This window comes from Podarcis filfolensis (assembly GCF_964270895.1).
Source record: "Podarcis filfolensis genome assembly, chromosome: 8".
Classification (NCBI taxonomy): Eukaryota; Metazoa; Chordata; class Lepidosauria; order Squamata; family Lacertidae; genus Podarcis; species Podarcis filfolensis.
The window spans coordinates 52,928,904-52,950,742 of NC_139611.1; the positions used below are offsets into that span (position 1 = coordinate 52,928,904).

The 21,839-nt window shown below is 48.6% G+C and overlaps 1 protein-coding gene across 1 annotated transcript; it reads right to left on the bottom strand.

The window, feature by feature from the left end:
- Positions 1 to 4,956: 4,956 nt before the first annotated feature.
- On the bottom strand, positions 4,957 to 20,443 carry MMP15 (matrix metallopeptidase 15). Its single transcript, XM_083625057.1, has 10 exons — positions 19,796 to 20,443; positions 15,477 to 15,625; positions 14,933 to 15,055; positions 13,589 to 13,896; positions 13,169 to 13,330; positions 12,393 to 12,598; positions 11,725 to 11,863; positions 10,873 to 11,023; positions 10,331 to 10,446; positions 4,957 to 8,626 (listed from the first exon to the last, which is right to left on the bottom strand). The coding sequence occupies exons 1-10, from the start codon at positions 19,904 to 19,906 to the stop codon at positions 8,106 to 8,108; spliced, it is 1,986 nt and encodes a 661-aa protein (XP_083481183.1). The 5' UTR covers positions 19,907 to 20,443; the 3' UTR covers positions 4,957 to 8,105.
- Positions 20,444 to 21,839: the final 1,396 nt, after the last annotated feature.

Consider the following 21,839-nt stretch of genomic DNA (forward strand, 5'->3'; position numbering starts at 1 on the left):
TCCACTTGCCCTGCGTCAGAGATCTGCACCGAAAGCTTGACCTTCAGGCTTCAGCCAACTCCCAGCTCCAAACGCTTTCTTGGTCTCTCTCTCCTAACTGGCTCCAAAGCAGAGTTTCTCTGCCCAGTTCCTATTGGAGAGGCGGGCACGTTACAGGCCACAGGCCAGTGCTGGAGAGGAATTCCCTACTATCCTGGGCTTGGTTATACCTCTGACCAAGATGGACAAACTGAGAAGACCACTTTGAGGGTATTTACAACATTGCCTATGCTTATTTATTTGCCTCTTCATTTTCCAGTTCCTTTCATCCTTACAATTGGCTAAAATATTCCCTCCCTCTCCAGCTACAAAGTATATCAGAACCTAATGAACAAAGACAGACAACCAATGTTAAATCCTCATTGCAATCAGGCTGTAAATGATATAGCAGTAGTAGTAATAATAATAATAATAAAATTATTATTAATAATAATAATAATAATAATAATAATAATAATAATACAGCTTCTTTTAGCCAAATGTTCTAAAAGGCTTTGGTTATTGGCTTTTCGTTAGCCAATATATTTTAAAATGCTATGTACAGCCACCAGAGCACAAAAAAATGTCCCTTTTCTTTAACCCTTGATTATGTGAATCTTTTGCAACAGCTTTTCGGCCAGTGCTTTTTCCCAAATTTTGTTGTGCCATGTTGGAATATTCAGGCCCTTTAAAATCTTCCCCAAACCAGCAGATCCCTGCAGCTATCAGAAGAATTTTAATAAAGAAGTTATTTTAATAAAGGTTACAACTCCTGTAACGATGTTGAGCAATACTAACTCTGGAGTTTCAACAACACCCCCCCCGGCCCCCAGTAAAGTTTGATAGTTCTTTGAAAATCAAACCCTAGCATTGAGAAAGAAACCCTCAGCCTCTCCAACATGGTATTGTCCTTAGATGCATTAATGCAGGGGATTCTCAGAGCAAGATACCGTATTTGCAAGCTTTTCAATATCATTTCTCTGTACTTTGAGGTTGATTTATGGGGGAAGCTGTGCCTTTCTGCAGTGTCTGTTAATTTGGGGGTTCACACCTGCCTCTCTCCACCTTTAGCCACTACTTTTCTGTCAGCACATTTGTGGAATTTTCAGCTCAGAGCAACTGCAAGCCATTAACCAAGAGTCATCAGCATTCATCTTGAGGTCTGCTGTTGATGCTAAGTCAGGAGTGACAGTGAAGGACATCTGATTTCACATTGATGTTGTGGGTGGAATGCAAAGATTTGTACCATCTGTGTACATTTGCTCTTGCAACAAGCTTACTCTGAAACCTCCTTTAGTAGGTGAGATATGTCAGACCGCCAACATTTTCAGCTTATAAAGTTTCGTATGGGTTTTAATTTTTGTATTTATTGCAAATCATACTGAGTTTATTTTCTGAAAAAAGTGAATAATAAAAGCAGAAAATAATAATAATAATAATAATAATAATAATAATAATAATAATAATTATTATTATTATTATTATTATTTAGGTTGTCCTTTCATTAAAATCACTATTGATTATTTTCATGGGCTTCTCACATCTTGAGTCCTTTCTGCTAATTAAAAGTTATATAAGCATCCTGTTTTGAAAGTATGTAAGTTGAAGCATTTGTTTAGGACAGAGATGTGGCCCTCCAGATTTTGTTGGACTTGGACTATGTGTTATGAATTGACACATTAAAAGAAGGATTTGCAGGCCAATTTTAGAGCCAAGAAACCATCGAAAAAGAAAAAAAAGCATTGGATTTGCTCTAGTTACAGTGTATTTTCCAATGTTTGGAAGGAAGCTTTAGTTGATGACATCATGATGGGCTTTGCACCCCACAAGAGCTGCCCAAGGGGCTTTTCAAGACCACCTGCTGTTGGCTAGTGTGTCAAGCAGGGTGCTGGACTCGATGGGCCTTTGATCTGATCCAGCTGCAGGGCTCTTCTTACAGTCTTAAATAGAAAGTAGGGACCGAAAGTGGGGGAGCACATTACAAACATGACTGAGCACAGAATCATGTGGGTTTGTTCTTGCTAAGCTTCCAACATTCTTCCATCGTCATGGGAAAGTAAGAGAAACTCGTGGTTTTTCACTGGAGATTTCCACTTGCATCTTAAATTAATTGTTCTGCCAATTCAGAAAGAGCCATTTGGCTTTCGGGCAATGCATTTGTTAATGATTTCACTGCCTTTTTCATTAGCTACTTTTGCATTAGCAGCTGGAGGCATTTGTCCTTACAGCTTCCAGAATTATTTTCTTAACAGTAAGAAAGAGGATGTGGCTTATAGGAGAGCCCTTTGTTAGAATCACGATCCCCAAAATTGCAGGCAATAAGCTTCAGACAGCAGCGCTAGGTAGAAGCACCTTGTTTAGCAGAACACGTTTCACCCATAAGCCGTCTTCCTCACAGGCAAAAGCTTTCCTTGTGACTTATGCTGGTATACCCAGTTAAAACAGCTTATTCAAGTTTCCAGAGATTCTGTCTTCATGTGGTAAATTGCACGTGCAAATACAAGATTGCGGCCTGACTCTTTGGCTTCCTGTCTCTCGCACGCTCAGTATGACATTGAGGGTCATGATATTGTCTCATGTCTCTTGAAATCAGAGGCAGGGCTTTTAAGGAGAATTTTGATCAGCACAGCAGTAGAGTGATTGCAGTGTTTGTGCCTCACACATGCCACAACACACCTGTGCATTTTACATGTGTGTGCACAACATACTCTTTCTCAGAGCCACTGTTTATGACATACAGAAGACATCACTGAACAGCAGAACTGGGATTTGACAGCACTAATGCACAAGCGTCTTGTGTTCAAGCTGTACACAGCAGGTGTCATGAACTCTAAGGAAACTTCATTTGGAGTCAAGGCTATAAGAAGAATGAAGAGCAAGAGAATGGACAATCCAGATGAACCCATACACACACACACACACACACACACAGAGAGAGAGAGAGAGAGAGAGAGAGAGAGAGAGAGAGAGAGAGTGTACTCAGCATCCCTGTTTATATATATTTTGGCATCACCACCCTCACTGTATCATGGACAACTTCACACAACTTATCAGGAAAGCAGTCCCCATGCAGAATTATTTCATGAATACTGGAAACATTGGTGAACACACTGTGGAAAGTCCATTGCTGGATCAAACACTGTGGAAAGTCTATTGCTGGACCAAACACTTTGGAGGCCCCTAGGCAGTCGAAATCTCCCTTGCAAATTATTTCCTAAGAAAGCTTGATTATAATTTTCTTTTCAAGATCAAATCAATATTATTTTGAACTGGTGTTGCAGGGCCCCTCAGCCGGTGTCCACTCTGCTTATTTGGTAATCTAGCACTGGAAAAGTAGCAGTGTAATCTGTGGGGAATGTCTTTGGCATGGGGAGGAAAAGGAGGACTGCTTGATCAGGGTTTAGGGTCCCAGGGAATACTGGAAGACACACATCTCACATTATCCTCCATCACTTCCTTTTTTCGTCAGCTAACATTATACGTGTTTTGTAGAGCTCAGATTTTGAACTGCACAAATGTTTCCCTTTCTAACTGTGCCTGGCCCTGGATCTGCCTGCTTTGGGTCTGGCTGGTGGACACAGCAGCTTCCGAGTCATTCCTCCTAAACCCATCCTAAACTCTGCTTGAAGGGCAGAGCCTAAGGTTTACAACATAACCTGTCCTCCTGCTCCTCCTAAGCTACCCTGCTTCCCACCAATTCTGTGTTAAAGCAAAACTGAACTGCCAGCCCAGTTAGCTTTTGCATAGAATTGTTTTGAGGGTGGGTGGGTAAGTGGGCTCTTGCCCTTACATGCTCAGTAGCCATTTGCTCCCATCCAAGCTAACACTGCTCAGTGGTTGCTGAACTCCTTGCAACTTCCCTACTGATACTGTCAACCGTTCGGCTTCACACCCACCCGCCCAATTCAGCTCTCCTCCAGATATAGCTTGGGGTGATGATGATGATGCCATAGCAGAGGCACCAGGAGCGTCCCAGTCTTCCTAGCTGCTTCCTGAAGTCACGTCTCAAGTGGGCACAGCTGCACCGCTGCTAGGCCAGGAAGCCAGGGCAGGAGCCAAGCGTCTGCGACTGAAGCTCATTTCTCCTGACCTCTGGGTTAATGAATGCACACAGAGGCAACAGAGGGAACCCTGTTCTCGAGGTGGACAAAGAGAAGCGGCCACTGGCAGCTGCCGGGGTAGTGTTTATTATGCAGCAACTGAACACAAGTGGTAGAGGCGGCACGTATAAAACTTGTTGGCAGAAGACAGGAGCCAACCAGGGTGTGGTGTGTGCACAGCACAGGGGAGCAAGGTGCAACCTGGCACCTGTTGCCTTAGTGGCTTTTGTGTGTGCGGAGCAAAAGCCACCAGCGAGAGCCATCAGGGATTGCTACCTAAGAGGACCCAAAACCAAGGCCTTCTCTACAGCAGGAAGATGCAGACCAAAGTGCCCCTGGTCTATGTGTGTGGAAGAACCTGCTGCCTTTTCAACAAGGAAGTGCATGTAGGGCAAGCATACTTTGTTATTTTTATTATTAGATTTATTGCTACCCCTTCACCAGCAGGTCCCAGGGCAGGTGATTTAAAATTGAAACCAGCTAAAACAGATTACAGTCCCAGGAATAGTGTGGTTCCCCAAAAGACCTATCTCAGGCACCAGAGCCCAGACATCCACCCCATTCTTAGCCATCAGCATCACTGGTGGCTTTGCAGGAGACACACAAGGTGGGTGTGGAAGAGAATATTCCCGTTGGCATTATAATCTCCACAAAATGATTAACGCACAACCGATACCTAACTAAAATGGCAATTCTGGGAACAAAATGGGAAAACCCAGAGATACAGGCAGACATTATCCTATCGAAAACACAACTTTTAAAAAGAAATAGACACCAGAGAAAATTGCTGAAAGCGCACTTGGAGGCAAAATGAGTTCCACACTTCAAAACCTAAAGGTCAGCACAAATGTTGTGGTTTATTGGCAAGCTGTGAATGTTTTATTTTTTTGGTAGTTCTGAGCATTGAAAATTAATTGGCTTTTCAGTCTTTGCACTTAGGAGATGCACCAATATATTCGGCCCATCGAAGGCACGCTCCGAGAACAGCAGGCTGGCCCTCATCCCCACAGCAAAGCTGGGGTTTCATTTTCTCTTGCTGTTTTAAAGTTTCGGGGTTCAACCGTGTCTGAAGTTCTACTTGTGACCTGGTGCCCCCCTTTTCTTCTTCTTCTTTTTTTGCACATGACTCTGCTTTGCTCCCATCAATGTAAAAGCAGGAGACAGCTTGTTGTGGTTTTAGAATGGAGGGGGAAGAGAAAGTCGGTTTGGATGAAGGGCAGGGCTGGGGGAGACTGCTTGGGTTCAGGCCACAACCCCCACCCCACTACCACAGAGATGTCAACACTCACAGCAGCAAGTTTTACACCAGTGTATGCACAAAATTAGGCTCATTTTGCCAAGTCAGTCAACCTAGATATTGAATGACTTCTGCAACAACAATAGAGGAAGAGGGAAGAGTTGGGGCCAGGACCCGAAGTGAGGATCAGGAGGAAAGAAGCAGATGCTGCCAGGCCTGGCCTGAACACGAGAACCTGGGTGCTCTTAAGAAAGGCAAAATGGTGTGTCTTTTAAACAACAACTATTTGATGTGTTCTGGAGCTCGCTTTTCTGGAAATAACATATTCAGGACAAATTGAGCTAGGCTTGAGCAAGGGGCTGAAGAGGGTCTCTCCAAGTAGGGGTGGTTTTGGTTTCTTCATGCAGACAGCCAGGTTTATATGTGGACTCCCACCCACCCACAAAAAAGCCCCAAAATTATGTGCAATTGCTTACGCTGCATCATTAATTCTGCTTCCAAAACTCCAGGCTTTCAAAAATACATGTAATTATTATTAAAGAGAGAAATAGTGTAGAGATAAGAGGCTAAAAAGCCTATAGGAGGGCAGTGGGCAGGAACAGGGCCTGTGGGGCAACTCCTTGGCATGGGGGTTTCCCTTTTCAGAATCAAGGAGATTGTGTTCCTGTCATTGTAGAGAAGACTGAGGAGGGCAATCATGTTTTAAATACAAATGAGAAAGGGAGGGGGGATGAGAGAGGATTCTCAGTCTGCTCAGCTTCAGAGATTCAGAGAACAGGAAGACAAGCCACAATATGGTGCTAATTTCAAGCATAAAAATATTAATATCTGTAAAGTTGAGATGAAAACACCTAGAGAAGCCTCAGAAAGGGAAAAGAGCCATTAAATTAGATCTCCAGTGATTAGGGAAGGGGTAGGGGGTTCTTTGCTCTTTGGTCCTCATTACCATTGACAGAAGCAGAATAAATGATCGTAAAAGCAGGCCCGCTTAATTTGTATAACATGTACAGGTTACAGAATCCTTCCTATTTACAGTCCAAAGAAATACACCCCAAAATGCTATGTGAAGGCACTTGGAAGTCACAGAAATCTATGTAAATCAATGCAACTTTGCTTCTTTTGCTTGTTGCGACGCAAGGCGGTTGGTAGTTGGAGGCAGAAACTCTGAGGCAAGAGAGTGGCCAAAGAGGAAGGGGGGCAGGCTCCCCCTCAAACACTGGGGCTGCTTGGAAGTGCATCTTGAGAGACCAAGGGAACTATAGCTGTGTTGCAAGGAGTGGTTGCAGAGTCTCTTTGGAAAGAACAAAACCTGTTAGGACAGCAGCCCTAGTGCCCAACTGATCTCAACATAAATCTCTCATGGCCTTGAGCCGAGTTCTGCAACCCTGCATAGGTTTAGTAAGGCCATCCTCCTTGCACCTCCCACTTTCAGGAAAATGCACACTTGCGCAATTTCCGTGGCCAATTTTTCAGGTGAACTGCCTGTGCGAATGTCTCATGCACTCAGTTCACGCAAGGTGAGTGTACATCTCCACCTTCCTTGGGAGAGAGGATACATTCCATGGACAAACTGGTCCTCAGCCTTCCAAAGCCCAGGGGTTATCCTTACACCAGCTCAGGTCCCTCCTCTGAGGAGCTGAATCATCGCCTACTCCAAAGTGATACAGGGGGGCCTCAGAAATCAAGCCACGTGGTCACTCCTCATTCACAGTTACAGCACAACACCCCCAACAGCCTCCAAGGCAGCCCAGCAACCCAAACCCCAGGGCTATGTCTGCATCAAGGCTATTCCACCCAGCAGAGTCTGCTTCCAAGATATGCAGCAAAGACCAGGGCAATGGGAACAAAGAGAAGTAGGAAATGCAGGGGGAGAGGTAGGTAAGGAGCAGTAGTCACATAGTGGGAAGGAGACAGTCACACAGACATGCACACACACAGGGCACCCAAACAGTCCCTTCTCCAAATATTCCTGCGCAATCTCCTCACAGCAGTAGTAGCTCTGGCAATTACAGTAGAAAAGTTTCCCACGTTTTGCTCTGCAAATGAAGAGGCAGGGTGGGAAGCACCTTTGAAAATAAAAGTCAAGGTTTTCAGGATGTCGGTTACTGAGCCCAAGGGAGAACACATCTGCAGCTATCCATGGGCACACCAACCTGTCCAGGGCAGCCCATTGGCTGGGGATGGGGGAGGACTCAGCAACTTGCCCTGGCAGGCAATGAAGTGTCTCTCCCACCCCCAAGGGGGCGGGGGGCATCAGGTCACAGTTTCTGGAGTACATGCACAGCAGGGGTGGCACAGACACAAATTGGGGAAGCAGGGCCCCCTCCTTCAGACCTGCAAACAGGCCTGGACTGCCATGCGTGTATTAGGTAGACGAGGGGGGACGAGACCCACAGGTTAAGAGAAGGCCACATGCCGCACCCTTTCCAAAGGGCTGTCCGTCACTCGGGCAGGCCAATCAAACAGGGGAGGTCAGTCACACACCCTCCACCTGCCCATGCCTGGGGGGAGGCGGGGTCTCCAAGGCTGAGGCACAAAGGTAGGGATGGGGCACCTTCCTGTGAAAAGACTCTGCTGGGAGCCGTGGTCCAGACGAGCCCAGAGACTTCAAGAGCTTCTCCTCCAGAGATGCCCGGGGAAAGACAAGGCAGTTTCCCCACCTGTCCTGTGCTCCAAAGCTCTTGATGGAGCTTGGAGGTGGTGCAGAAGCAGCAGCAGCAGCAGTAGCAGCAGCCAGGTCAGCTGTGGTTTCAGACCCAGTCCTGCAGGGAGCGCTTGCAATAGAGCAGCATGCGTGGGGTGCCCTTCCGCTGCAGCTGCACGATGACGTAGACGAGGCCCAGGATGCAGAGCAGCAGCAGCAGCAGCAGCGTCACCATGATGATGCTCATGGTCAGGGGGTAATCGTTAATGTGCACCACGATGTCCACATCGCTGCCATGGCCAGGACCCTGCTCCCGGCCGCCTCCCACGCCATCACTATAATCGTCCTCCGCTTCGGTTTCCTTGTCCTTCTCTGCAGGGTGAGTGTCCACGGCGTTGTCTTCCTCATCCACCACCACCTCCTCTTCCTTGTCCTGTCCCGGGCCATCGGGGCGGGAGGGGGGCTTGCCCACATCGGGCCACCTGCGGCCGGGGTCGGGGTTTGTGGCCACCTCGTCGTGGCATCCCATGAAGTCCCGCAGGATCGACTTGGGGTACCCGGGTTCTGTTTTCAGCCGCTCATTGTCAAACTTCCAGTACATTCTGCCTTTGTAGAAGTAAGTGTAGGCTGGAAAACAGGAGGTGGTAGGCACAGTTAGTTGGGGTCGCTTTCCACGGCTCACAGCTTTTTCACGTTCTCTTTTTTCCCCAGGCTTTCTGTGACTCTTAAGATCTGCTTTATGTGTTTGCTTTTTCCGAATTCCTGTTTAATCCACTTTTATATTGACTTTATATGTATTTATATTACTCTCTAACCGGTTTTGTTTTTGTGATATATTGTTTATTTTTAGGTTATAAAACCACCTAGAGATTTTTGAAATATTAAGTTGTATATAAAATGCTTTAAAATGAATGAATGAATGAAAGAAAAAATAAATAATGATATTCTGGTGTATTCTTAACTGCTTGTATCATTAAGCCTTGGCTTCTACTGTTCTGAATTATTTGAGGCCCTTTGCGAACTAAATCACCGTACCATTCCCCTGACTCTGGATTATCAATAAATATATTAAACCCTATTGGTACTAATACAGATTCTTGCAGGACTGTACTGTTCAGTTAGCTCCATGGTGAAAAAAACTATTCATTCATTCCTCAGCAGAGCGTTGCTGCTGTGATCATGCTTTACAATCCACGTGGGGGACATAATTCAAGCAGATGGGCCAGTAGCTCTCAAGAACTCACTTTTAAGGAGCTGGCTTTACACTGACTCAGTTCACACCTCACAGTAAACCGCAGTTAAATCATGGAGTGCAGGGGGTGGCTAATTCTCAGTTAGGGGGCCTGATCTGCGCCGTCTCCCCAAGCAAATTTTTCTAGCTTCCCAAAACTCCCAGTTTGGGCAATGGCAGCAAAAAGAAATAAAAAATAATTTGGCTCACCAAGGATACACCTGAGAGGACCTGTTCTTTTCCTCCTCTCAGGTTACACAAAGAGGAAAGAAGCCGCCCCCTGGCTTCGAACAAGGATCATGAGTTTTGTTTCACACCCAACAAACCACAATCTGAAGCCAAGTTTTCTTCTTGGTTAACTGGCCGTGGTTTCTCGGGAGCAGAACAAACCACAATCCCTAATTGAAACATGATGTGAAGCCGGCGATGGTGTCTCGTTCCCTGCTCTGCGTGAGAGTAAGGAGTGAAAGGCTCCTTCAGAGGCATGACTTACTGGGTGACCTGCAAATAGGGCTATCAACTATCCTCCCGTGGAGTAAGGAAGCAGACTTCAACAAGCTGCATATTGTTGCTACAAGACTGGCATTTCCACATTTGAATGCCAACTTGCTAGTTTTTAGTTTAGCAGGTAGCTCTAAAAAGTTATTTTATTTTAACAACATTTATATACTGCTTGATTGTAAGAAAACCTGGAAACGGTTTACATAAAAAGTTATTTTGCAGATCTCTTTCTTCTCCCCCCTTCCTCACAAAGGGTTTAGATGTGGGTCTCTTTCCAGCATCATCTTCAGCGCAGATGGAAGAACAAGCTTTGCTCTTTCCTGTAACATCTAATGCAAGGATAGCAAATCTGTAAAGGGCACCACAATTCCTATCATCCCTGAACATGCTCACTGGAGCTGATGGGAATTGTAGTCCCCGATGTCCTGTGACCTAATGCCTCCCTTTCTCCTCTTTGGTTTCCTGCTTCCAACAGCACTAACAAAATATTCATTAATTAGCATTCATAACTTTAGCAACCTGCTCCTCAAGCTGCTACTTTGCTCACTATACCGAGAGTCCACATTTGTCTTGCCAGGTCAGGGTCCTTTTCTACTTACTGGCATCAGAACTTAAGAAGGCTCCCTTGGGCGCATGAGGGATTCCGGCCCATACGCTGATCTTCCTTGGGTATCCTGGATCCACAGAATGGCTCTCCTCATCAAAGCGCCAGTACCTAGTGTTACAGAATCATAGTGTTGGATCCCTGAGGATCATCTAGTCCAACCCTCCCCCCTCTGCAATGCAGGAATGTGAATCACTGGCCCTTCTTTCACCATTCACACTCCAGACTTCTTTATCAAACTCTGAGTGCTAGTCTTAATGGGCAGGGGGAAAACATCGTCCCTGAATTGGGGACCTCTTTACAGACCCTGCCCACACCTTTGGTAAATGCCTCAGTCCCTGGGAAGGTTAGGAGGCAAAAATCTCGGGATTCTCCAGCCATCTGAAGATCCTGCCACCAAGTGCTATTACAAAAACTCACCAAGAATGCCTCCCTTGTTCTCTTATAACGACAACGGTGCTGGGCTGAGAGGTGCTGGAACTGAGTTCTGGCTGGGGGAAAAGCCCTGCTGCCGCCTTTCACACGCCAGCTACCCACCTGTCCCCTCTGAAGAAGAAGGTGTGCCCTGTAGGCTCCCACCAGATGGCTGCGTCCATCTTGTCGTAAGGAATGCCCTGTCCGTAGCTGGTCAGGGGTTGCGGGTAACCCGCTTCCAAATTTGCCTCACGGAAAAGCCAGTACTGATCCCCTGGAGGAAGGGCAGAAAAGAAAATTAGGCAGAGGCTGGGCCATGAAGCACACAAGAAGCCTGTCTTTCTTGTGGGGAACCCCCCCCCCCACCTCCATGCCCAATTCTATGGCATCTATCAAGTCCTGCCCAGGATGGGGTGGGTGGGTCAGGTTGCTGGTTTCAGCGCTGAGTGCAGGCGTCTGTCTGTTTACACTAATTTTTAATCCTGGTTTTTCACACTTGAAGTGCATATTGTTTGGACCAAACTGATTTCTGTAATTGTCAGTTGTTTCAAACTGTTTTTCAATAATGTGCTTTAATGCTGGCAACCTGCCCTGGGACCTTAGGCTGAAGGGTGGGTGATTACTTATATATGAATGATGATAATGGTAATACAGAGGGGGCCAGAACACAACACTCAGCTTCCCCACCCACCCTAAAGAGCACAGGAGGGAGTTTTAAGAACAGTTCTTTGGGCTGAACTCCAGGCCCTGAGGTAAAACACAACACATTGACTTTCTGAGGGGTGCCCATGAAACGCCCACCATCCTTCTGCTGGCCCCACAGCAAGGAGAAGAGAAAGGAGTCTGTCAGGAAAACCCAAAGGGGCACTTTTGAGTGGGAAGGAGAGGGAGGGGAAGACACACAGAACATTTCTGCTGTCTCGACAGAAGACTCAGGAGACCCTCTACAGGGCCTTTGCTTTAAACTTCTCTCACCTCTAAAGAAGGCGAACCGCCCGTCTTGCCTCTCATATGCAGCATCAATGTTCCCAGGGAGGCCCCTCCAGAAGTGCCCAATGGGCATGGGGTAGTTGTCCAGGACCCGGTTATGACGAACCCGCCAAAACCAGCGACCCTGGGTAAAAAAACACAGGGAGCTGCTTAATACCAAGTCAGGCCCAGTGGCCCATCTAGCTCAGTACTGTCTACACTGGCTGGCAGTGGCCATCCCCAAGGTTTCAGGCACATGGAAATGAGGAGCAGTGAACCTGGAACCTCTGGCATGCGAATCAAGTACTTTCTACAGCCTCCCCCCTGCCCTGGGGAAAGGAAGCTCAGGCCTGCTGATTCTGGTCCTGGGGCATTACACCCACACCCTTCTCCTATTCACAGGTTCGCCTACAGGTAGGTGCCACCCATCATCATGGCAAATGAGGCTCATATCCCACTGCCTGCTGCCCACTTCAAGAGCTCCAGGCCTAGGACAAGAGGAGGGAAAGGGGTCTAGGACACTTGAACAAGTCACAAAATCTGGAATTCGGGGCACAGTTATTCCTGAGCTCCCCTCAACACCCCATTGCACAAGCCAGACTCTCATCTTGAAGCATCACTCTGGTAACTGCAGAAAGAAACCATGGAGACAGGACAGAGGAAGCTACAGGTACCTTGAACACAAACATCTCCCCACGGAGCATCGTCACTGTATCAAAGTCCCCGTCGCAAATGTTTGGGCCGTACTGGTCTGGGTTGCCTGGGCTGGGGGGCTGGTCTGGTTTGCCAGGAGGGGGTGGTCTAGGAGGCTTGGGACCTGGCTTTCTGGGTACCACAGTAGGGAGGGGTTTGGTGGGCTGAGGCTGTCCCCCTGGAGGACCTGAGTTGGTGGGGCAGGAGGAAGAAAAGAGGGAGAGGGTTTTGTTTATTGCAACTTATATCCAGCCCTTCATCTGGTATAGGAGCAGAGTGTGACAAAAAGCACTAAAATATATAAAAACACAATCAGAACTGTTAAAATATAACAAAATACACAATTCACAGGTAATCTATAACTTGACATGAAATGAACCCCCAACAGAAGTCACATCAGACAATCAACTAGCTCAGTGTCAGGTCAATTCTCCCTCCAGAAGCCCTGGGGGAATAAACATATTTTTAACTGATGTCAAAAGCTAGCCGAAGATGGCACCAATCACTTCTCAGCACGAAGGGAATTCCAGAGCCAAGGCCCCATCACAGAAAAGGCCCAGTCTCAGACCGCTGCCTGGCCCTGCACAACTTACTATATCGGCTGATGAATGAAGAAGCTGCCAAACAAACGGGAAGATAACACAGCATCTGTCTATGGCTCAGGCCAATCCTGCAATCTTGTTTACATGCATATGACAGCTGATGGTCAGTCCTTAAACATACAAAGACACACACACCTTGTTTGCCTGGCACTCACCATAGAGCTGCTGGATGCCCCGAAGGTCGTCATCTGGCAGCTGGAAGTTTTCTGTGTCCATCCACTGATAGAAAGGAGCCATGATGGCGCTGGGGTTGTTGGAATGCTCCAGGCCCAAGGAATGCCCCAGCTCATGGACGGCCACCAGGAAGAGGTTGTTCCCTGTTGACAACAGGGAAGGATCGTTCCCCAGCTCCACTCACTTCCGCACTGGACAAGAAACACTTCCCCTCGATTCCACTGCTTTTTAGGCTGACGTGGAAGAGGAATCCCAGCCAACCCCACCCATGGCCAACCATTAGGCAGGGCCCAACTGAGGTTCCTGGTTATCCAGGCCAATGTCAACGTCAGATCCCTTTGCCCATGGCAAGAAGAGCACTCCTTCCTTACATCCTTCTCAGGCCCGAGATTCTTCCTTACCAGACACGTCGGCATTCTCAAGGGTCCAGGGCTCATCCAAGTCAAAGTGTGCATCTCCTCCCATACCGGGACCCGGGAAGTATGCATGTGCCAGAAAGCCTCCGGTGCCATCAAAGGGGGAGCTGTCCCCATGGAATCCGGAGGCAAAGAGCACCATGATGTCTGCTTCCTTCCTCCTCTTGTGCCGGATTTCATCGTATGGGATCTCCTGGAAGATGAGGGGCGTCACTCGTTCCCACACCTGGAAGGCTCGGCGGACGGCATCGTAAGAGTAGTAGAACCCCAACTTCTCTGTGTAGTTCTGGATGCTGGGAACACAGAAGGAGAGGCATTACTGGAAGCGGGAACCATGCAAGGCAAGCCTTCTCCACAGCGGCAACGCCACGTGCCTTTTAGTCCCAAGGAGCCCTTCAGCAGCAAAGATGCACACCAGCAAAAAGTTACTGAAAGGCAGGTGTAGTGGAAAAGCAAAGACTGGCAGATGAATTCCACAGAGGCTTACAGCAAGAATGAATGGAGAGTGGGCTGCCCTGCTCACAGAAGCAACTGGCCCCTGTTTCATATTGTGATTGCCGAGGCTTTGGTGCTCCCGAAAACGCAAGCAGGCAGAGGAGGAGAGGGTGTGTTGAGTGCACATCTGGGCAGGTCACCCTTTTGCTAAGAAGAGGCAACTTTGCATTTGATCTCGAGGTCTCACCTGGGTTTTCTTTCCTCCACTGTACCTCAACCCACATGTGGGTTTATATATCGCTGCTGCCACCACCACCTTCGTGCCCAGCGTATGTGGCACAGCTGACGAGGCAGGCCATTTCCTACAGAGGCTCAGGTCACAAAAAACTGGTCAGCCTTTAATGTCCTAGACAATCTATAGGGAGAATGCTTTTCCTCCCCTCCTGCAGGATCCAGACCCAGATATTCTAGGCATCTCTGGAAAAGCAGCAGGGACCAAATGAGCATAATCCATATGAATGCCATGCAGTACCCAGTGCAAAATGCAAGGTAAAACTTCCTAGGCTAACTTCAGCTTCCTGTTCTTCAGAGATATTGCTAGTCTTTATGGCGGCGTAGAAAAGTCAGCAAGGGGTGGGGCCTCTGAATTATGCTCCCTCCCCATCTTCCACTTTCCCCCTCCTAATGCTGCCCATCTCGCCTTTGTTTCTCAAAGCATTTTGAATTCTGTAATTCCAGCGTATTGCTGCAAAATTGCATCATGCACATTTTAAAGCACAAAGACATTTGCAAAGTCTTCAGGCTTCTGTCAGCTCTACAGCCAGTTCCTGCCCCCCACCAAAGGTTCCCTCCCCAAACAGTCCTGCTTCATGCCTCAGCAGCTGTGGAACGTACCTGAAGCTCAGGTGAGCCTGGCTCCACCTCCGCCCAGTCAGTGCATAGCGTTTCCGCCGCATGTTGGCCTTGACTTGAGCCCCAATCTTGTCGGCGACACCGCAGCGGGGCCGCTTCATCCACCTGCAAGCGACAGTCAAGCCTAAGCCCTTGGTACACAGGACACCAAGAGCCAGCACCCATGCCCACTTGCTCAAAAGTGATTCTCTTGCAGATATGAATTCAGGAATTCCCACATTAAAAGCTGAAGGAAGTCGCCCCCATCTCCACTTGCCTTGCTCTTGCAAAGTGCTAAGGTGAGCAACTGGGTGCTTGGAAGGATGGGGAGAGAGGGAGGAAACTCCCATCTAACAGAAAGATCAGTGGCAAAAGGATGGCGGAAGAGAGGGCTGAGCTGGCAGCAGGAAGGACTGTCCTTCACAACACCCATTGTATCCTCCTGGAGTTCCCCTTGCCTTGCCTCAGTTCTCCGAGAAGGAGAAATGCCTCTTTCCATCACAGGTGACCTGCAGGAGGAAGACCTTCTGAACAGGAAAAAACTTACGCTTTTGTCTCTTCATCCAGAATGCCTGTCACAGGGATGCCATAGAAACTCTGCATCTCAGAGAGGGCTGAGGAGAGGGTCTGAGCTGAGCGCAGGGTGGACATCTGGCGGTTGGACTGCGGGAGGTAGCCATAGAACTGTAACCAGCCCTGCAAATGAAGAGGAGCCCTGTCATCAGCGTGCAAAAAGCCACACCGCCTGCAATCACACAGCTGGAATATTTCCTTTCTGCTTTAAAACGCCTAAGGCTTTCTTAAGTGGGGTATTGTCAAGCACTCCAAAAGTAAAGCAACTTTCAATGTATTTTGTGTCAGACAGTTCCTTAAAATAAAATAAAAGAACCCTTCCTGTGTGCCCATGCAAGAGTTAAAACCCTGGACCTCCAGTTTAAGCCCTACTGTCACACTGGCAAACTTTCTACAAATTAATATGTAGCCGTTATTAAGTGGTGGCCCCCATTTTCAGACTATAAATTGAAGGGGGAAGGCCCAGCTGCATGAACACATTTCTCAGGCTGGCAACCAAGACTATTCATGAAACAGGATGGCCTGTAGCCTGCAGGCCAGTTTTGGTCCACGAGGCCATTTTCCCCATTAGTAGTGTCAGCTGATGGCAGGAGGACAGGGTATAATCCTGCCTCATCTAAGCACAGGATCCTGCAGCCTAGGTATCAGGATTTAATCCCCATTCATCATCTGATGAGCTAGGATTAAAGCCCTTTGTCCTTCTACTTGAAAAGGGTTGGTGGTGGTACCTGTGGAGTTGTGTGGAACTCCCCCATACCCTGCTGACACCCACCCACTGCTCCAAATGACACCTTTGCAAAGGGAAAGCCCCTTTCAGATAAGCCTCCGCCTCCCCCTCTAACTACCAGAGCTGCTTCACATAGCCCTTTTGCAAAAGGCAAGACTATTAAGCACCATAATGGCATTGTGTGATTGGCAGGGTGTGGCCCTGCCCACCTGTCCAATTTGGCCCAAGAGGCAGATCCCCACCCCTGGAAAGATCAGCTCAGTATGAGGTGCCCTTATTCCATGTGGGACGTTCCAGCTAGCAACAAATCTTGTGAGTGGGTCGGCTTCTCAGCCAACTCCTGAATAGGACAATTGTCTAGTGAATGAGCAGCTGGTAGTCTTGTTGACCCGCACACTCTGAAGCACAGAATCATAAGCTGGAGGCAGACAACAGATTTTCATCAGGTTGGAAGTAGTGCAGCAGACGCCTTGTTACATGTGGAGGACCCCCATTCCTTGACTTGGTTCCCCATCATCCCTAGTTAAACTGGGTTTTAAAAATATGCTTTACTATCAATAATGCAGAATAAATATATTAATAACAATCATACAAAGAAAACAACCAAACAATAACAGAATCCATTTAGTATTAGTCATACATGAGAAGCACGAGAAAAAAACGTGAATTAAGATTAATTCACTTTTTAAGATTAATCATTACTAATTTTGTAAAGACAAGGCTACAATTTGCCAATAACAACTGCATGAGAGAAATCTCCAGAATTACAACAAGGGTAAGTAAAAATAAATAAAATATTAAACAAGAGCTCTACAAGTCTACAGTGTACAACACAGAGTTCCCAAGATCCTGGTCACTGATCTCCATTGTCATGTCTTTTAGCTATCACGGGCTCCATAAATTTGCATGTTTCTGCTGGTATATTTGTTTCCTCTGCTCTATAATTTATATATTTAATAAAGTCAAATGAGACTGGGTAAAAGACCCTTTTCTTGACAGCCCTTTGTGCAGATGAACTTTACATACCAAATTTCCACCGTCGGTTTATCTGTGTACTTTCCAAAGTGTGTGATGGTAAGTTGCTGCCATTAGCAAGTAGCATATTATTTTTATAATCCAAATTTCGGCTATCCCAGATGTTCAAAATCACCAGGGTGGGAATTGCTAGTGTTTCTTGGTGAGTAATATATTGGACTTCTTCAACACGTGACTCCTGAAAATTGTCACTTTAGGGCAATTCCACCATTTATTTAATTACATTTATATCCCACCTTCTTCTCCAAGGAGCTGAAGCTGGCTTACATGGTTCTTCCCCCATCTCATTTAACCATCACAACAACCCTGTGAGATAGGTTAGGCTGAGAGGCAAGGTCACCAAGTGACTTCACATCTGAGTGGGATTTCAACCCTGGACTCTCAGGTCCTAGTCTGACACTCTAACCACTACACCACAGAGAGGGATATCAAGGTGGGAGTATGTACCCTTTCCTTGTCCAACAAATCAGCAAGTCTGTGAAGATGACCAGGAGAGGCAAGGCAATTAAACTGATGTAAGATGCCAGCAAAATATGGTTTTAAGCCAGGCATAGGCAAACACTGCACTCCAGATGCTTTAGGACTACAACTCCCATCATTCCTGACCACTGGTCCTGTTAGCTAGGGATGACGGGAGTTTTAGTCCCAAAACATCTGGAGGGCAGAGTTTGCCTATGCCTGTTTCCTATGCATTGTTTCCTTGACAATGAGCCCAAGAGCCTTGCTAATCCAAGTTTCCCTCAAGCTGCACCGTTCCCCTCAGTGCTGAGACCAAGATTCTTTCAAACTCTGTGACCTCCCCATGTCCAGTGACAATAAATTTTGGGAAACTTGCCCTTTTAAGACAATACAGCCACCCCCAACCTGTGCCCTCCAGATGTTGCTGGACTGACTACAACTCCCATCAGCCCCCACCCAACACACCGTGCTGATGGGAGCTGCAGGGCACCAGGTTGGCATAGGCAGACCTCACATTTGCCGCCTTGCACCATTCCTTCAAAGTCAGCCTAAGTTCTCACTCACGTCTCCGTACATTTTGCCTTGCAGGAAAGCAACTACTTCCTTAATACTGAGCCAGCTGCTCTCTAACACACCCAAAGCCTCCTGCAAAGTTCTCTCACCTCTGGTGGGGGGGGGGAGAAGACCTTGGCTTGTATTGCTCTCACAGGTTGTGAAGAGAGCATTTTTTAAAAATCCAATTGAATTATTAGAATAGAAATCCGGTCTTGGCACTGATAACATGCAAGTTGTAACTTAGCAAGAGAAGGCTCTGCTGAAAATGCTTCGCCACCTCACTAAATGCAAACACAGACGCCACAACTACTCATGGCAGGTGTGTGTGCTGTTGCTGCAGCCTGTGAACACATAGACCACTGGGCTCCCTGATGCACATCTCCTCTGAGACAGGAGGTCCTCCCAGCCACTGATTCAAGGGCATCTGCTGCCAACTGCGCCTGTTTTTAGAGCTGCAGCCCAAAGCTCTTCCCACCCCCTATTTATTTCCCCCCAGGAAGGTGTTTTGGGCTTCCCTGCACTTTCCTGACTGCGCTGGGTGGTGCCACTGCAGGCATTCACCTGTCCTTGCAGCTCTAGCCCAGGTCCTGGGGCTGCCAACCTCTGCCACTCATGTCCAGGTGGGTGAGGACAAAACTAACCAGGATGAGAAGTTTGCAATCTTTTGACAAGAACCCCTTTGGTATCCTCCCCCCCCCTTTTGTGAACAGTCATTCTGGAAAGCAGAGGTCGCGCTGAGGTTCCCAGCAGCCTTCACCAACCTGGTGCCCACCAGATATTTTGGATCACAATTGCCACCATCCCCGACCTTTGCCTGTGCTGGCTGGGGCTGCAGCCCAAAGCATCAGGATGGTACCAACTTGGCAAAGGCTGTCCGGAAGACCGTGGCAGCCCAGCCAAGTTGATCTAGAACCCAGGGCTCTCCTCTGCCCTTTACACTTGGACTTTGCCAAGAAAGCTCCCTCTTCCAGTCTTGGATCAAAGCTCTCCAAAGCTTTAGAGCAAAATAAAAGGCGACCCCAGCACCCCTCAACCCCACATAATTTGGGCATAGCTGGGCACCTGTCAGGCCATCAAGCCCGAAGCTGAAACAGACAAGAAGAAGAACTGAGCGCTCCTCTTCCCACGAGTTGCTTGTTCCAAGGCCAGACTCGCTTTCCCCCTATTTGTACTCGGCCCCTTCCCGGGCAGTGGGGCGGGAGCAGCCTGGGGCCCCCACGTGGGCCCTCGGCTGCTTGGGTCTTCCCCGAGCCGGCGCGCTGCGACGTTGCCCCACCGACTACCTGCGCTCTCCAGGCTGGTGCCCGGGGCGCAGGTGGCCGTCTGGAGAGCGCAAAGCAGGGCTGCTGCCTCCGCCGCCGCCGCCACCACCTCCTGGACGCCTCCCGCGGGCCCAGTCCGCCCCTTCCCCCCGGAGCGCCGCTCTTTTGTTCGGCCGGCGGGCAGGCGGGAGACCTTGCCCGGGCGGCCTGCCTGGCCAAGACGCAACAAGAAGCGCAGCAGAGCGGGGGACCTACCTCGGCGTCCACTTCGCCCGGGACCGGCCCCGCCGAGGCCCGCAGCAGCAGCAGCAGCAGAACCCCCAGCAGCAGCAGCAGCGAGGGCTGCGGGCAGCCTCCGCCTCCCATCCTGGACGCTCCTCTCTCGGTCCACAGCACCAGCCGCCGCCGTCCTCGCCCCGGGCCTAGCCAGGCCCCCTTCGCTACTTGTCGCCCGCCCGCCTCTGCTGTTGCTGCTGCCGCCGCCGCGCCTCGGCCATCGCCTTTGTGTGGCGGGCTGGCGCTCCAGCCTCGGCGCTGCGCCCGTCCCGTCTGCTCGCCGCTCCCTCGCCCGGCTGGCTCAGCGGAATGCTCCAAGCGCCGCCCGCCCGCCCCGTCGCGCCCTGCGCTGGGCTGGGCTTGTGGCGGCCGCCGCCTAACGGCCAGCCGACTCACTGACCGCCCCTCAAGCCCAGGAGCCAGTCCGGAAGGCCCCCGAGGGACGGGCAGCTAGCAGCCTCACGAATCCAGACTCAAACCGGAACGAGGCGGCGGCTTGGCCGTCTGGGCTCCGAGTCCACGCTTGTAGCTGTTTCAGGCATGGGGGGCGGGGTCCCTGTGCGTTTGCTTACATAGGATTCGGCGGGACCCCAAATGCCTCGGAAGCGGCGGGAGTACTGAGACGAGCAGAGGATAGCTCACTTGGTGAGCGCATGGTGCTGATAACGCGAAGGTTGCAGGTTCGATCCCCGTATGGGACAGTAGCATATTCCTGCCTTGCGGGGGGGGGGGTTGGACTAAATGACCCGCGGGGTCCCTTCCAATTCAACCATTCTATGATTCTAAGATATTTCCCCGCACTTGATCAAAGTTATCGCTATTTAGATGTCAAGACTTACACTCAGCACCGTTCTATGGAATCGTTTATTTATATTGTTATAATGAAACTTTCCCTCAAAAGGCAAGGGTAGAAGCAACAGGTGCAATGCCCAGCCTAACCGTGTTTACTCAGAGGGTAAAGCCTGCTGAGTCCAAAAGGGCTCACTTCCAAGGAAGCGTGCAAAGAATTATTGCCTTAGCAACTTTCATGTTCTACACTCAAAACAGCTTCTCTTCACCTGCCCCACCCCACTCTTGAAATTGCACAAGTTCACTTTGAATGTGGAGCAGCTTAAAGGCTAGAAAAGCATTCACCACCCATCCCAAAAATCTCCCTGCCTGGTTTTGGCACTTCTCTACCCAGTCCCACCAGGATCAGGGTAATCCATAAGTTATGGATTTGTTGCCAGTTAGCACCTTCCCAGCTCCCTGGGCCAATAAAGCGAGATGAGTGCCGCAACCCCAGAGTCGGCCACAACTGGACCTAATGGTCAGGGGTCCCTTTACCTTTTAATATTTGGCTGCTCAGCAACTGTGGCCTTAATTAGACACCAGTTCAGAAGTAAAATTTCACTGAAGAGAGTGCGATTTCTTCCAAACAGAGAAGAGGATATGGGCTGTTATTAAGAACAGCTAGGAAATTCTGTTCAATGCAAAACCGAATAACTTGCAGAAAAGGTTTGGCCTTTGCCAACCTGGTAACCTCCAGATGGACTACAATTCCCATCAGCAGTCCATAACTTCTGGAGGGTGCCAGGTTGGCGAAGGCTGTTCCTAAACAATGATTGGTGAAGGGCCACAGTGGGCAATAGAACTGGCCTGGCAAGAGCAACTCCCAATGCAAACTGAATTCGTATTTTAACTCCTGCCCTTTTACTTACTTTGTGACGTTGATCAGGACTTTGCCTCTTCCCTGGTAAACAGAGTTCAACAGCAACTGTCAGTGCATAGTTAAGAACCTTTCTCGGTTGGGTGATAAAATTAGGTGTTTTTGTTTTTATCAATTGGGAATCAGCTTTGGCTTGGGCTCATTGCATTTTCTGCCAAAGGATATGGCATCCCTAACACATCTGACCAGAAGTGCATTAAGGTCAGCACCATCTTTTTCTCACAGAGGTGTTTCCGGACAACCGATAAGCAGGACACAGAAGATGACAGCTGCTTCCCGCAACGTGTATTCAGAGGAATTCTTCCTGTGACGCCG

Bases quoted from the DNA above. Each gene is read 5' to 3' on its own strand.
- MMP15 (XM_083625057.1), bottom strand. From the start codon at position 19,906: ATGGGAGGCGGAGGCTGCCCGCAGCCCTCGCTGCTGCTGCTGCTGGGG. The intron at 12,599-13,168 runs GTGAGTGCCAGG...CCACCAACTCAG, and splicing joins GGGCATCCAGCAGCTCTATG to GTCCTCCAGGGGGACAGCCT. The intron at 11,024-11,724 runs GTGAGAGAAGTT...CCCTTCCTCCAG, and splicing joins GCGGTTCGCCTTCTTTAGAG to GGGATCAGTACTGGCTTTTC.